Raw genomic sequence first — 11,606 nt, forward strand, 5'->3', positions numbered from 1 at the left:
GCATTCTCCTGCTTGCTATCTCTCTGCATGGATCAGTTGTTTCTCCCTGGCTTGGAGTCTGATTTGATATACCCCCGATTATGATTTGTTAATACCATGTTTGGCCTCGGCATGTTTTTATTTTCACATTTTCACCTCCCTATACTTTTGTCACTTTGCACTGTCTATGTCTATATTGGATGAGATTTCTATGGCACTGATCATGGAAATCGTGTGGTATTCTTCTTGGTCCTATCCCCGTGGTTTGCGTGGGTTGTTTTGTTTGGTCTGGGTCTGGTTTATTGGCCCTTTCGGATCTGGGAAGAAACGGATTGGAATGGAATTTGCTCCTTGCTCTCATGTGGAGATACATACCCCTTTTGATTATATTGCTATCCCCGGTAGACTCCAATTCATTCGTTATGATTTAAACCTGGTCCTTTATCTACAACCTTACGAGCTTCAACCTCAAACGTCCAACCCGAGATCGGAGGATGCAGATATCTGATTGATCATCCACCGCGCTCCACGCCCTATCATTGACCAGCTCCACTTCTGCCGAGTCTAACCGCACCACATTCAACGCTTTAAAGCACAAATCTACTTTCTACTTCGGCTTTGGTATGAATATTTCCACTCAAGAGCTTAAAGCTTTGATATTCTATAAATACCATATGTAATTGGCATTGGCAGGGGAAGTCTCCGAGCTTATATAAAATAATAAAATGATGAGTCAAGATGATTTCCTATTCCAACCTAGCGCCTTCCGCGAACATCTACATAAATTTCACATCTTTATCTTCTAAACTAGGTGGATCCATATCATTCCCTTATTAAACTGAGATATCTCGGGCCCCCGTCTCTTCTTCCTTCTTGCCCAAGGAAAAAGAGACACCAAAATGTCCAACCCCCAATCAACAACCACGGGTATCTCCCTCCAAAACCTGACCACAACAAACCTAGAAGAAAGACCCGTCCGAGGAAACCAAAATGACCTCTCAACACCCCCTTCCGAAACAGACATAATGCAACAATCCCTGATAGCAGACTCCCAGGTCCCCGACGGCGGCGAAGCCTGGGTCGTCATATCAGGTTGCGCTGTCGTAACATGGTGGTTCATCGGAACATCCTACTGCTGGGGCATTCTCCAAGCCGCCCTCGTAAAAGAAGGCGTATCATCATCGTCAACACTGGCATTCGTCGGTTCCCTCGCAACAGCATGTATCTCTTTCCTGGGTATTCTGAATGCACGCATTATCCGCAAACTCGGGACGCGCATGTCTGCTCTGGCCGGTGTGTTTTTCTTGGGTCTTGGGGAGGTGCTGAGTGGTTTCTCTGCTATGAATATTGGGGGGGTTATTTGCTACTGCTGGGATTGTTATGGGCATTGGTATTAGGTGAGCATTGAATCTGGAACTTGTTTCTATGTATAGATCGTATCTGTGGATGCTGGCTATATACCAGAACCCGAGACTGAAGGGTTTCCTACACTGATATTGTTACCGTCACTGACCAGCACTACTAGTCTCTGTTTTATGGTCGTCTCCGTCACACCGGCGCAGTATTTCCGGGCAAAGCGCGGAATTGCAAATGGTATCGTCTATGCAGCGGGTGGACTTGGTGGTGCTGTGATTAGTTTCGTGATGAATGCGCTGCTCGAGCGTGTGGGCGTGCAGTGGACGTTCCGGATTATCGGGTTCGCTACTTGGGGTACCGGCTTGCCGGCTGCGTATTTGATCAAGCAGCGGATTCCAATTCCGCCTTCGGCTGTTGTGGATTGGTACGTTCTCTGCCACATTATTCCATCACTCTATTGCTTTCTCGTTTTGATATGCTGCATTGTCAGTCGCCAAACTAACACCCCCTACAGGCGTCTATTCCGTGATATCCGCTTCGTGCTCCTCTTCGCAATGGGTGCAATCGCCACATTTCCCCTCCTAGTCCCACCCTTCTTCTTGCCTCTCTTCACAGCTTCGCTGGGAATGTCGTCCGGCACGGGAGCGGGTATCGTGGCAGCATTCAATTTCTCATCTGCGCTGGGAAGATTGCTTTGCGGACTCTGCAGTGATCTCGTTGGGCCGCTGAATACGCTATTTATTTCTCTTCTGCTAAGCGCGCTGAGCATGCTGATTATCTGGCCTATCTCGACTTCGCTGGGGCCATTGATCGTCTTTGTCATTGTCAATGGTATGGCTAATGGGGGCTTCTTTTCAACTATGCCTACGGTCGTTGGGAATACTTTTGGCTCGGCCAGGGTATCTGTTGTTATGGGGATGGTTGTGACGGGCTGGGCTGGGGGTTATTTACTTGTAAGTTGACTTACTTCAGTGCTTTTATGGAGTTATATGCGATTTTGAAATACTGACTAGGAATCTAGGGCGCCCCCATCGCTGGGTTTATCCTCAATGCAGCTGGCGGAGAAAACAAGGGGATTACCGGCTATCGCCCGGCTATTGTCTACGCTGGTGCTATGGCTCTTGTTGCTTCTCTTATTGGGCTTTCTATTCGGCTGAAGACTGATAAAAAACTGCTCAAGAAGCTCTAGGCAAACCCAATATTCTGTATATCCGTATATTCCACATAGAACAATAGAATTCAAGTATATCAAACAAATTAAAACAAAATAGAAGAATCAAGAAAAAGGGCGACAACAAGCGAGGTATATAGATGGCCGAGGTTAAAGACCTAAGTACTGCGAAGTACGCCGCATCCACCAGAACGTCATTCTTTTCTTCACCTCATATATAGCTCTCATTTCCCTCCAGATATCTATAAGCTATAAGCTATTCAATAATTCAACAAAATGACTATGAAAGCAGTCAACTGCCTAAGAGGCCCTGCACAGTACCTCAGAACCCTGGCCATTCCTGCACGTCAATCACCAATCAAATCATGCATCGCGCAATATAGCTCCCACTCACCAATGGGCTCGACAACCACCAACACACGCAAAAATGTAACAATCCAAACAATTCAAAACCTCTACAAAAAGAACGAACCTATTACAGTCCTCACAGCATCCGATTTCCCTAGCGGCCATGTAGCCGACACAGCCGGTATGGAAATCGTGCTGGTAGGCGACAGCCTCGCAATGGTCGCAATGGGCATGGAAGATACAAACGAAGTAACAATGGATGAGATGCTCCTCCACTGCCGCAGTGTAAAGCGCGCCGTCAAGAGCGCCTTCACTGTAAGTATACCCACACATCTCGTCCCATCCCAATACATACTACCCACCCCCACCAAAAAGCATCATCTCACAACCACAATAGATCGCAGACCTACCCATGGGCTCATACGAAACCAATCCCGAACAAGCCCTAACATCCGCCATCCGGATGGTAAAAGAAGGCGGTATGAAGGGCGTGAAACTCGAAGGCGGAGCCGAAATGGCATCTACCATCCGCAAGATCTCTCAAGCCGGAATCCCCGTCATGGCGCACATCGGACTAACGCCACAGCGACAGCACTCGCTCGGCGGGTTCCGCGTGCAGGGTAAGTCTGCTGCGGGCGCTGTGAAGCTTCTGCGGGATGCGCTTGCTGTTCAGAAGGCGGGTGCTTGTATGGTTCTTATTGAGGCTGTGCCGCCTGAGATTGCGGAGATTGTGACGCGACGGCTGAGCGTGCCGACTATTGGGATTGGGTCTGGGAATGGATGTTCTGGACAGGTGCTTGTGCAGGTTGATATGTTGGGGAATTTCCCTGAGGGGAGGTTTTTGCCGAAGTTTGTTAAGACTTATGCGGATGTTTGGGGGAGGCGAGGAGGGGGATTGAGGCTTATAGGGAGGAGGTTAAGAGTAGGGCTTTTCCTTCGCCGGAGTATACTTATTCGGTTTCTAAGGAGGTGGTGGAGGAGTTTGAGAAGGTTGTTGATGAGGTTGTGGCGGCGGAGGAATAAGTCAACAGGTCTTGGGAATGTAATGTAGATGGCTATTTTCGACTGTTGAGCTGCTTTTGGATAAAATCTGTATATAGCGCTAGGTCTTGATCTCTGTCTACCGGGCGATGGCAATGTACGTGTTCTAAGTGAGATGCTTTAGAATATAGCAAGACCGGAAAAGAAACACCCCAAGTATCAATTCGAAGGATGTAATAATTCAATTCGTACAAAGCATTTACAATCCCCCCAAACACATCCAAGCAAACCCACCCCCAGCTTTTAAATAGAATCCAAGATCCCACCAGCCGGTACTCTCTTCACCTCAAAACACCTCCAACACCAGCCCACCCAAGAACAAACCCACTCAGCGCCTCACTCATCACACCACCACCAAACCAAACATCTCTCCAAGCACCCTTGCGGAGGATCTTCTTCGTTCCAGCCTTCCCGCCAAGCTGCATGCGCACAGCCTTGCTCTTCTTATCCATCTCCAGAACACCCTCGATCTCGCCAGCGTTGCTACCAGGGAAGAAAGACCCGGCACCTGCGCCGCCGGAGCGGTGGATCAGAACCGCATGGAAAAGCCCTGACACTAGGATCGTGCCGAGGAAGTAGAAGGCGAAGCCGTAGGTTGATTGGAGGGCTAGGATTCCGGCGGACAGGCCGAGGAGGAAGGATGTTAGGCTGTGGAGGGAGGATAGGACCTGTTTTTTCCTCGTTAGGTTTGTGGTATGTAGAAGAGAGGCGCGGATAGGGAGTTGGTATTGGTGTAGGGAATGTGGATGTGATGTGGGATAGGGGTGGTAAGCCGGGATGTGGGATGTGGGAAAGCCATACGCGGTTGTTGTGCTGGACAGCCTCAGGTACTAGAGGCGTGATTAGCAGGGAGAGTTCCTGCTTTGTTGGTGCCATTTTAGCACTGATTTGTTGTAGTTGGTGTTTGGTTCGAGAGGTCGAGCTATGGCTCTCGGTGTTCGTTGGTAGTGATCACGTCTCAAGCGGAGGTTTGCTGGGCTTGACCAGGATTGCAAGTCTAGTGCTATTCAATGACGATGAAATTGTTGCACCAGGAGAAGTTTTTGTGGAGAGTCGACACAGCAGCTTTCGGCTTGAACAGATGGAGGTCGGAGGTGGCAGCGAGTTTCTAGAAGTGCACGGGCCACATGGGATTTCACCTAAAATGGTTTCCTTATGCTTCGGACTGATCTTACACTAATTCAAGAGCACAACACCACCGGGCAGAGTGTTTAACGTAAATCAAATCAATCATGTTCATATCTACTATTAACCCGAATCCAATGTTCAATAATCCCGAGCCTTTCTCATAATCCGTTCACATCACAGCGTTTGATACATTTCAAATCCCCATGTTTTTGATTATGCTGCAAACATAGCAGAAAGAAGATGCCAGTTCCATGATATCGCTGGCTTTAAATTCAAATGTCACATTAAACCAGATTTTCGAATTTGCCATCAACACGGGCCTCCTTGACCTGCTCAAAGACCTGATGGAGATGTTAGTGGATGATTGAGATTGTGTAGGAAGGAAAGCTTACCTTTAGCATTTTGTTGCGTGCACCCAAGGCATTGACACCGCGGTCTTCCAGGGCTTTGTCATCCAGGTCAACCAGTTCCGTCCACTGGAGGTCCTTCAAGTTGTCGGTGTACTTGTGCAGCCTGAGGGATCGCAGCCAGCTGGGGATATCCTTCAGAAGAGCCGGGTCTGTGGGGTCCTCAGGCGGCTTCGAGCTGCCACGGCGACCCCGCGGAGAGCGGCCTCGTGTAACCTCTGAATGGTCTGACAGGTAGCCTTCACTACCCAGACCAAACTGTCCAATGTTCAACGAACCCAACCCGTTGCCCATAAGAGGGTTATTGGGATCGTATGCGGCCAGGAACCCATTGTTCTGCGGTGAGGTGAAGCCCATAGGGGTCAAGCCACCACCGTGCATAGCAATACCGGGCGATGTTGGGCGAGACCGTCTACCGGCCATAGCTGCCTGTTGCTGAGCCTGCAGAGCCGCCAGCTGCTGAGTATTCAGAAGCTGACCGGCAACCAAGTGCTGTCCACCCAGGCCTGGGCTAGCCAAGCCCTGGGAGAGCATCGGGTTTCCATGCGAGTTCTTGCCCTGGCCATCATTCGAGCGAGCACGGCGGTACTTGCGCGCGTCATCCAGAGCAATGCGGTTGTTCACTGTCGACAAAGCTGCCAGCTTCATTGCCGTGGCGTTGGCCACCATATCCGCATGGGTGTTAGGGTTCTGGTGCGATTGTTGACCGAAAGTCGCAGTCATCGGGGTATTGGTCATAGACGCCCAGCTGTGATTGCCGACGTTGTACGGCGAAAGCAGGGGAGGCTCAATGTCAGGAGCAGGAATATTGGCAGTCTGGGGGAGAGGCGAGCGCATGCCAGAAGGCTGGCTGAACTGGCCCATAGGCTGGTGTCCGGAGGATGACTTAGGCCGAGCGATCGGAGGCTGCGTGTCCGAAACACCACGTTGAGCCCATGGAGAGCCAGGCTGTTGACCCAGGCCGTCCGAATTGTTATCAGGCGCCGAGATAGTGGGGGCCACGAAAGAGGCACGATCGAAAACTGCGCTATTGCGGTTTGACGGAGGTGCGTTCCCAGTTTGCTGGGTAAATTCAGCCTTCTTCTTCGCAATGGCCGCAGCAGCATCCGGGAACATTGCATTTATAGTAGAAGGGTCGAGGACGGAGTTGCGCTTCGCACCAGGGGATGGCGGGGGTCGTCCGAGGGAGTTCCGAGAGGAGGTGTCCATGTTAAGCTTTGACATGGCATCGCTTAGACGGCTGGACATAGCATCTATACGATGAAAAGTAGGTTAGTTTCATCCCAAGCATAATGTGGATAATTTGGCATACCCTTTTCGCCAAAGTTGGCAGGGGAGAGCAGGCCGGACATCGGGTGGCCCTGGGACATTTGCTGCAAAACCTGGATGAAAAACCGGATCTGCAGATGAGTAGTCTGCTGCAGCAAGGCATATAGGGCTGCAGTTCTCTCAGCTTCGCTCAGAACACGGAACCACTGCTCGATGGCACTGAGTTCATCCTTAAAGTCCTGATCAAGTGTGGCAGCTGCCATTTCTTCCAGTGTAATTTCGTACTGATCAATATCCGCAAGCCATTGCTGAGCGGCACGGTCCAAAGCATCTTCTGTCGCATTCTGACCTTGGGTTTGTTGATTGAAAAAGACTTCCGATGATGGGCGGATGCTTCGGGCGGACAGCGGCGAAGGAAACCCGGACATGTCTGCCGACGCCCGCAGCTGGTGCGATCCGAGGTTTCGCGATGAGGATGGAGGACGGAGAGATGAATTCGAGGCTTCAGGGGTGCTGTTGCGATTGCCAATGATATGACTGGCCATGGTTTCGGCGACGTGTTGAGAGGATGACTAGTAAATACAGTGGGGGAAATGATTACTGCAAAACACCTGCAGCACCTGCTGAGTTTGCGTGAAAAATAGAATCAAAAAAATCCTTGGAATCTGAATCCAGGCCAAGATCCTAAGGTATCAGATGATGCTGAATAGATCCAGATCTCATTCACGATGGCACAGACCAGTCCAGTGGGCTGCACCTCGGAAATTTGAGATAGAAAAATTAAAGCCTGGAACGAAAGGAAATTGAGACTTGAAGCAATAGTGTGTCAAACACAGTCAAGCCACGTAGTCCCAAAGAAAGAGGAAAAGGAAAGAAAGGGGGGGAGAGAGAAGAGGTTAGGTGAAGGGAGAGAGAGAGAGGAGAGGAGAGGAAAAGTTGGGGATCGAAGTTTGGTGGAAGAGGCTTTTCTGTTTCAGGCCGCGAGATCACGGGTTTACCGAGAGACCTCACAACATTCTTTCTTGACTTCTCCATATCTCTGCTTTTTAGTCTTTCTTCTTCTTTTTTCTTTTTCTTGTTGTGCTCTTGGTCAAATTCTGAATATTTCCTCAGCCTGGTGGAGACAGTTACTATGAATATCTGCCGAGCCCGGACCTGAAACGTTTTTAGAGTGCACTCGAACTATACTGGATTGATAATGAACTCCCTCGGTTGATCCACATTTCTGATGATTGTTTCAAGCTAAAGCTTTCATCGACAGTGAAAACCATTTTCGATTAAATCAGTGGTCATGAGTTCCCAGCATTACCCGGATGGGGTTCCTCTAGATGAGGAAATGCAAGAGGGCGAGTCGGCATATCCAGATATCGATGAAACTGCTCACTATCCATGGCAAAATGATCAATCTTTTGACGTTGGGAGCATGCTTGCCTCGGTACTTGATCCACGTTTGTTTGGGGACCAACCCCCACAAACCCAACCCCAAAGCATCAATCAATATCAAGCTCCCAATGAAGACCTAGGCGAACTCGAAGAGCAAGAGGTTGATGACCTCTATTCGGATGAATACGACAGCCAGGGCTATCCTCCAGCAGCGTATCCTCCCGTGCCTGGCGATGGTGACGCGTCAGATGAGGACTTTGCCTTATCCGGAGAGGAAAGCGAGAGGTAACTATGCCGAGACACTGCCTGTCGAACTCTAGTTAACACAACTCTAGTGAGTCCGAGGAAGACGAACTAGCAGAGGATGATGACGATGATCGTTCAGCCGCCAGCAGGCGCCGCCGTCGTGGAGGCGGACGCTTTTCTGGAAGATACGGCGCTCGCGGTGGAAAAGGCATCAAAAGAGGACCACGCAAACCGCTGGAGCCCAGTCTGGAATTCAAACATCTTCATTCGGGGGCCACCTCTGCCTTCATTGATGGAGACTACGAACTGGCCGTTGATCTTGTGATGCAGGCGATTCAGATTAATCCTGAGATGTTTGCTGCCCATTCTTTGCTCTCGGAAATCTTCCTCGCACAAGGTGAAAATGACAAAGCCCTGGCAGCTCTATTCAATGGAGCTCATACGAGACCGAAAGATCCCGGTGTCTGGGTCAAAGTCGCCCGGCTCATTTTGGATCGCGCTGGGGAGAATCGGCAGTCCGCGTTGCATGATGTTGCTTATTGTTACAGTCGTATCCTCGAGGTCAGCCCCGGCAACACCGACATTCGTTTCCAGAGAGCAGCGATCTATCGTGAACTAGGTCACAATGGCCGAGCCGCAGCTGAGTATGAGAGACTACTCAAAGACTGTCCACACAGTGCCAGAGCACTGCGCCATCTTGCAGAGACGTACATTGATCTCAATGACGTGCAGAAAGCAGCAGATTACTATGCAGATAGCATTGGTCACTATTTATCTCTTGACCCCGAAGCCTCTGATTTCACCTGGTCGGATCTCAATATCTATGTCGAGCTTTTTGGCTATCTCAACCAACCCGAAGAAGGACTCATCTCTTTAAAAGTACTTGCACGTTGGCTGCTAGGTCGCGGAAAAGACACTTCGTGGGATAACATCGACGATGACGATAGAGAATGGGATGCCGATGATTCGCCTCGACGTATCAAAACTGATGGCTTTCTGCCCGGTCAGTGGCCTCGAGAGTCATATGGGCTTGGTCTTCCGCTGGAGCTTCGGATAAAACTGGGTGTTTTCCGCCTGAAAATGGGTGACAAGCATCACAGCGAGGCATTGGTGAGTTGATCCCAGATAACGATAATCATTGGATAAAAGTACTGACCAAATACAAACAGCATCACTTTGAATGGCTTAACCCAGAAGATGATTCCGAAGGTGCTCGGATTTTCGACTATGGTGACCTATTCAGGGAAGTGGCAGATGCTTTAAAACAAGCCGGTGTCTTGGAGGAAGCACTCCGATACTATACGCCCATCCAGCAGACCGCTGAACATGCTGATATCGGCTTCTTCATGGCCATGGCTGATTGCTGCATGCAGCTGGGCAAGATGGAAGATGCCGAAAGCTGTTACCTACTCGTCGCTGAACACGATGCTAGTCATATGGAGTCGCGAGTACTACTGGCGAAGCTATATGAGAGCCTCGGGATGAGCGAACAGGCTATGAAGTATGTCAGTGAGGCTGTCTTGATCGGTCGGCAGGAACATCGCAGCCGGGGAAGAAGAAAGGACACGAGACTTGAACAACTTGCCATAGAGTTCAAGATGGCCGGGTCAGAACCCCTCCGACCAATTGCGCCCAAACCGACACAGGCAGCACTTATGAATTCAGCTCCTTCGGCCCCTGGCAAAGGACGGGCGCAACCTGGCGAAGGTACTCGGACTGATGATATTCAATTCTTGTATGGGAAGTTGTTGGAGTTGAATCCCCAAGTTAAAGATGGTGTCCCTGTAGCCATTGAAGACTGGCTGGACATTGCCGATGCTCTTTTGCGAGATTTCAAGAATAATCGGGCATTCTATCCGATGGATCGAAGTATTGCCTTCAGGGGATATTCGACTGGTAAATCCAAGGACCAGACCAAAAACGGTACAATGATGGATGAAATGCAGCGAATGGCGGGCCGTCTTCAGGAAACCATGGGTATGCCATTTCGGTCGATACATCCATACACACCATGCTAATTTTGTATTTAGGAGATGTCACGGAGGAGCCCTTGCAGGGCGCCATTCCCACCGACTACCATGGAATACCATTTGATGAGTGGCTCGACATCTTCCTCGAGTACGCTCTACTTGTAACAGAACAAGGCGAGCCAGAAGAAGCTTATGAAACGCTTGATTCTGCAGCGATTGCAAGTATCTGGTTACACTCGAAGCCTAAGTCGCGATTGATTCATGTCTGCTGGTTCAGTGAGTTCATTCGACTCCCTACGAAGTGATTATCTACTGACACATTTGTAGCATGTGCTCTGCGCGCACGAGATGAAGAGACACTGGCCAATGAAGCTCGCTGGTTTATTAAAGAGTACCAGTTTGTCACCGACACCTATCGACTTTTCTCTATGCTTGGCCACCTATGTGGTGACCCTCACCGATCCCTTTTCCATTCCTCCGGAAACATGAAGTTCATGCTTCGCCAAATCAAGGCGATGGACTTTACGATACCACATGATACCCCTCGACCCATCCGACACTCTGTCTGGAAAGAGCGCGCCACTCTATCCACACGGGACGAAGCCGGTGAACCCATCACCGCAAAAGAGTTAGACATTGCTCTTCTTGTGCTCTATGGCCACATGCTGTACTCTGGAAACAGTTTCTATCCCGCTTTGAACTATTTCTTCCGAGCATATGCCCTAGACGACCAAAACCCAGCGGTTCTCCTCTCAATCGCGCTCTCATTCATCCACCACTCTCTCAAACGACAATCGGAGAATCGTCACTACCTCATCATGCAAGGATTGTCTTTCATGCATGAATACCGACTGGTTCGGGAGAAGCCGGGAACTCTCCTAGCCGAAAAACAAGAGATGGAATTCAACTTCGCTCGTGTCTACCACTCGCTTGGTCTGGCTCACCTTGCCATCGAAGGGTACGATCGAGTGTTGAAGCTCGGCGAACAGATTCAACAACAGGCCAAGGAAAAGTCACTTGAAGAACCAACATCTACAGCAGATGGTGCCGATGTGGTTATGGGCGATGATGGCCAACCCCATCTCACTAGTCAGTCTTTCGTTGAGGATTTTTCCCGCGAGGCTGCTTATGCGCTGCAGTGTATTCACGTTCTCAGTGGCAATGCAAAGACGGCAAAGGCGGTCACAGAAAAGTGGCTTGTGATCTGATATCAGTTGCTTCTACGACGGTGGCCTGTTTTCCTGACCATCTCTTGTAAAACTCATGCGCCTTCGCTCTGTAATATGTACTATATGTGTCAATCTACAA

At 49.8% G+C, this 11,606-nt stretch overlaps 5 protein-coding genes across 5 annotated transcripts; 3 read left to right on the top strand and 2 right to left on the bottom strand.

Moving 5' to 3' along the window:
- Positions 1-878: 878 nt before the first annotated feature.
- On the top strand, positions 879-2,524 carry N7500_002957 (uncharacterized protein; the record flags this gene model as incomplete). The annotated part of the gene is made up of 4 exons (XM_056674103.1): positions 879-1,334; positions 1,413-1,759; positions 1,850-2,288; positions 2,357-2,524. 4 exons carry the CDS (start codon positions 879-881, stop codon positions 2,522-2,524), a joined length of 1,410 nt encoding a protein of 469 aa, XP_056534628.1.
- A 258-nt stretch (positions 2,525-2,782) lies between these two features.
- Positions 2,783-3,877, top strand: N7500_002958 (3-methyl-2-oxobutanoate hydroxymethyltransferase; the record flags this gene model as incomplete). Its single annotated transcript, XM_056674104.1, has 3 exons — positions 2,783-3,169; positions 3,252-3,703; positions 3,763-3,877. The coding sequence occupies 3 exons, from the start codon at positions 2,783-2,785 to the stop codon at positions 3,875-3,877; spliced, it is 954 nt and encodes a 317-aa protein (XP_056534629.1).
- A 299-nt stretch (positions 3,878-4,176) lies between these two features.
- N7500_002959 (EMC6 family protein) lies at positions 4,177-4,771 on the bottom strand (the record flags this gene model as incomplete). Its single annotated transcript, XM_056674105.1, has 2 exons — positions 4,177-4,563; positions 4,697-4,771. 2 exons carry the CDS (start codon positions 4,769-4,771, stop codon positions 4,177-4,179), a joined length of 462 nt encoding a protein of 153 aa, XP_056534630.1.
- Positions 4,772-5,307: 536 nt separating this feature from the next.
- On the bottom strand, positions 5,308-7,244 carry N7500_002960 (RNA-binding protein VTS1; the record flags this gene model as incomplete). Its single annotated transcript, XM_056674106.1, has 3 exons — positions 5,308-5,364; positions 5,416-6,683; positions 6,743-7,244. 3 exons carry the CDS (start codon positions 7,242-7,244, stop codon positions 5,308-5,310), a joined length of 1,827 nt encoding a protein of 608 aa, XP_056534631.1.
- A 746-nt stretch (positions 7,245-7,990) lies between these two features.
- On the top strand, positions 7,991-11,506 carry N7500_002961 (tetratricopeptide repeat protein; the record flags this gene model as incomplete). Its single annotated transcript, XM_056674107.1, has 5 exons — positions 7,991-8,367; positions 8,418-9,438; positions 9,498-10,305; positions 10,359-10,574; positions 10,626-11,506. 5 exons carry the CDS (start codon positions 7,991-7,993, stop codon positions 11,504-11,506), a joined length of 3,303 nt encoding a protein of 1,100 aa, XP_056534632.1.
- Between the last annotated feature and the right edge of the window lie 100 nt (positions 11,507-11,606).

The sequence above is a fragment of the Penicillium coprophilum genome (genome assembly GCF_028826855.1).
Source record: "Penicillium coprophilum strain IBT 35676 chromosome Unknown utg000002l_segment0_segment1, whole genome shotgun sequence".
Taxonomy (NCBI): domain Eukaryota; kingdom Fungi; phylum Ascomycota; class Eurotiomycetes; order Eurotiales; family Aspergillaceae; genus Penicillium; species Penicillium coprophilum.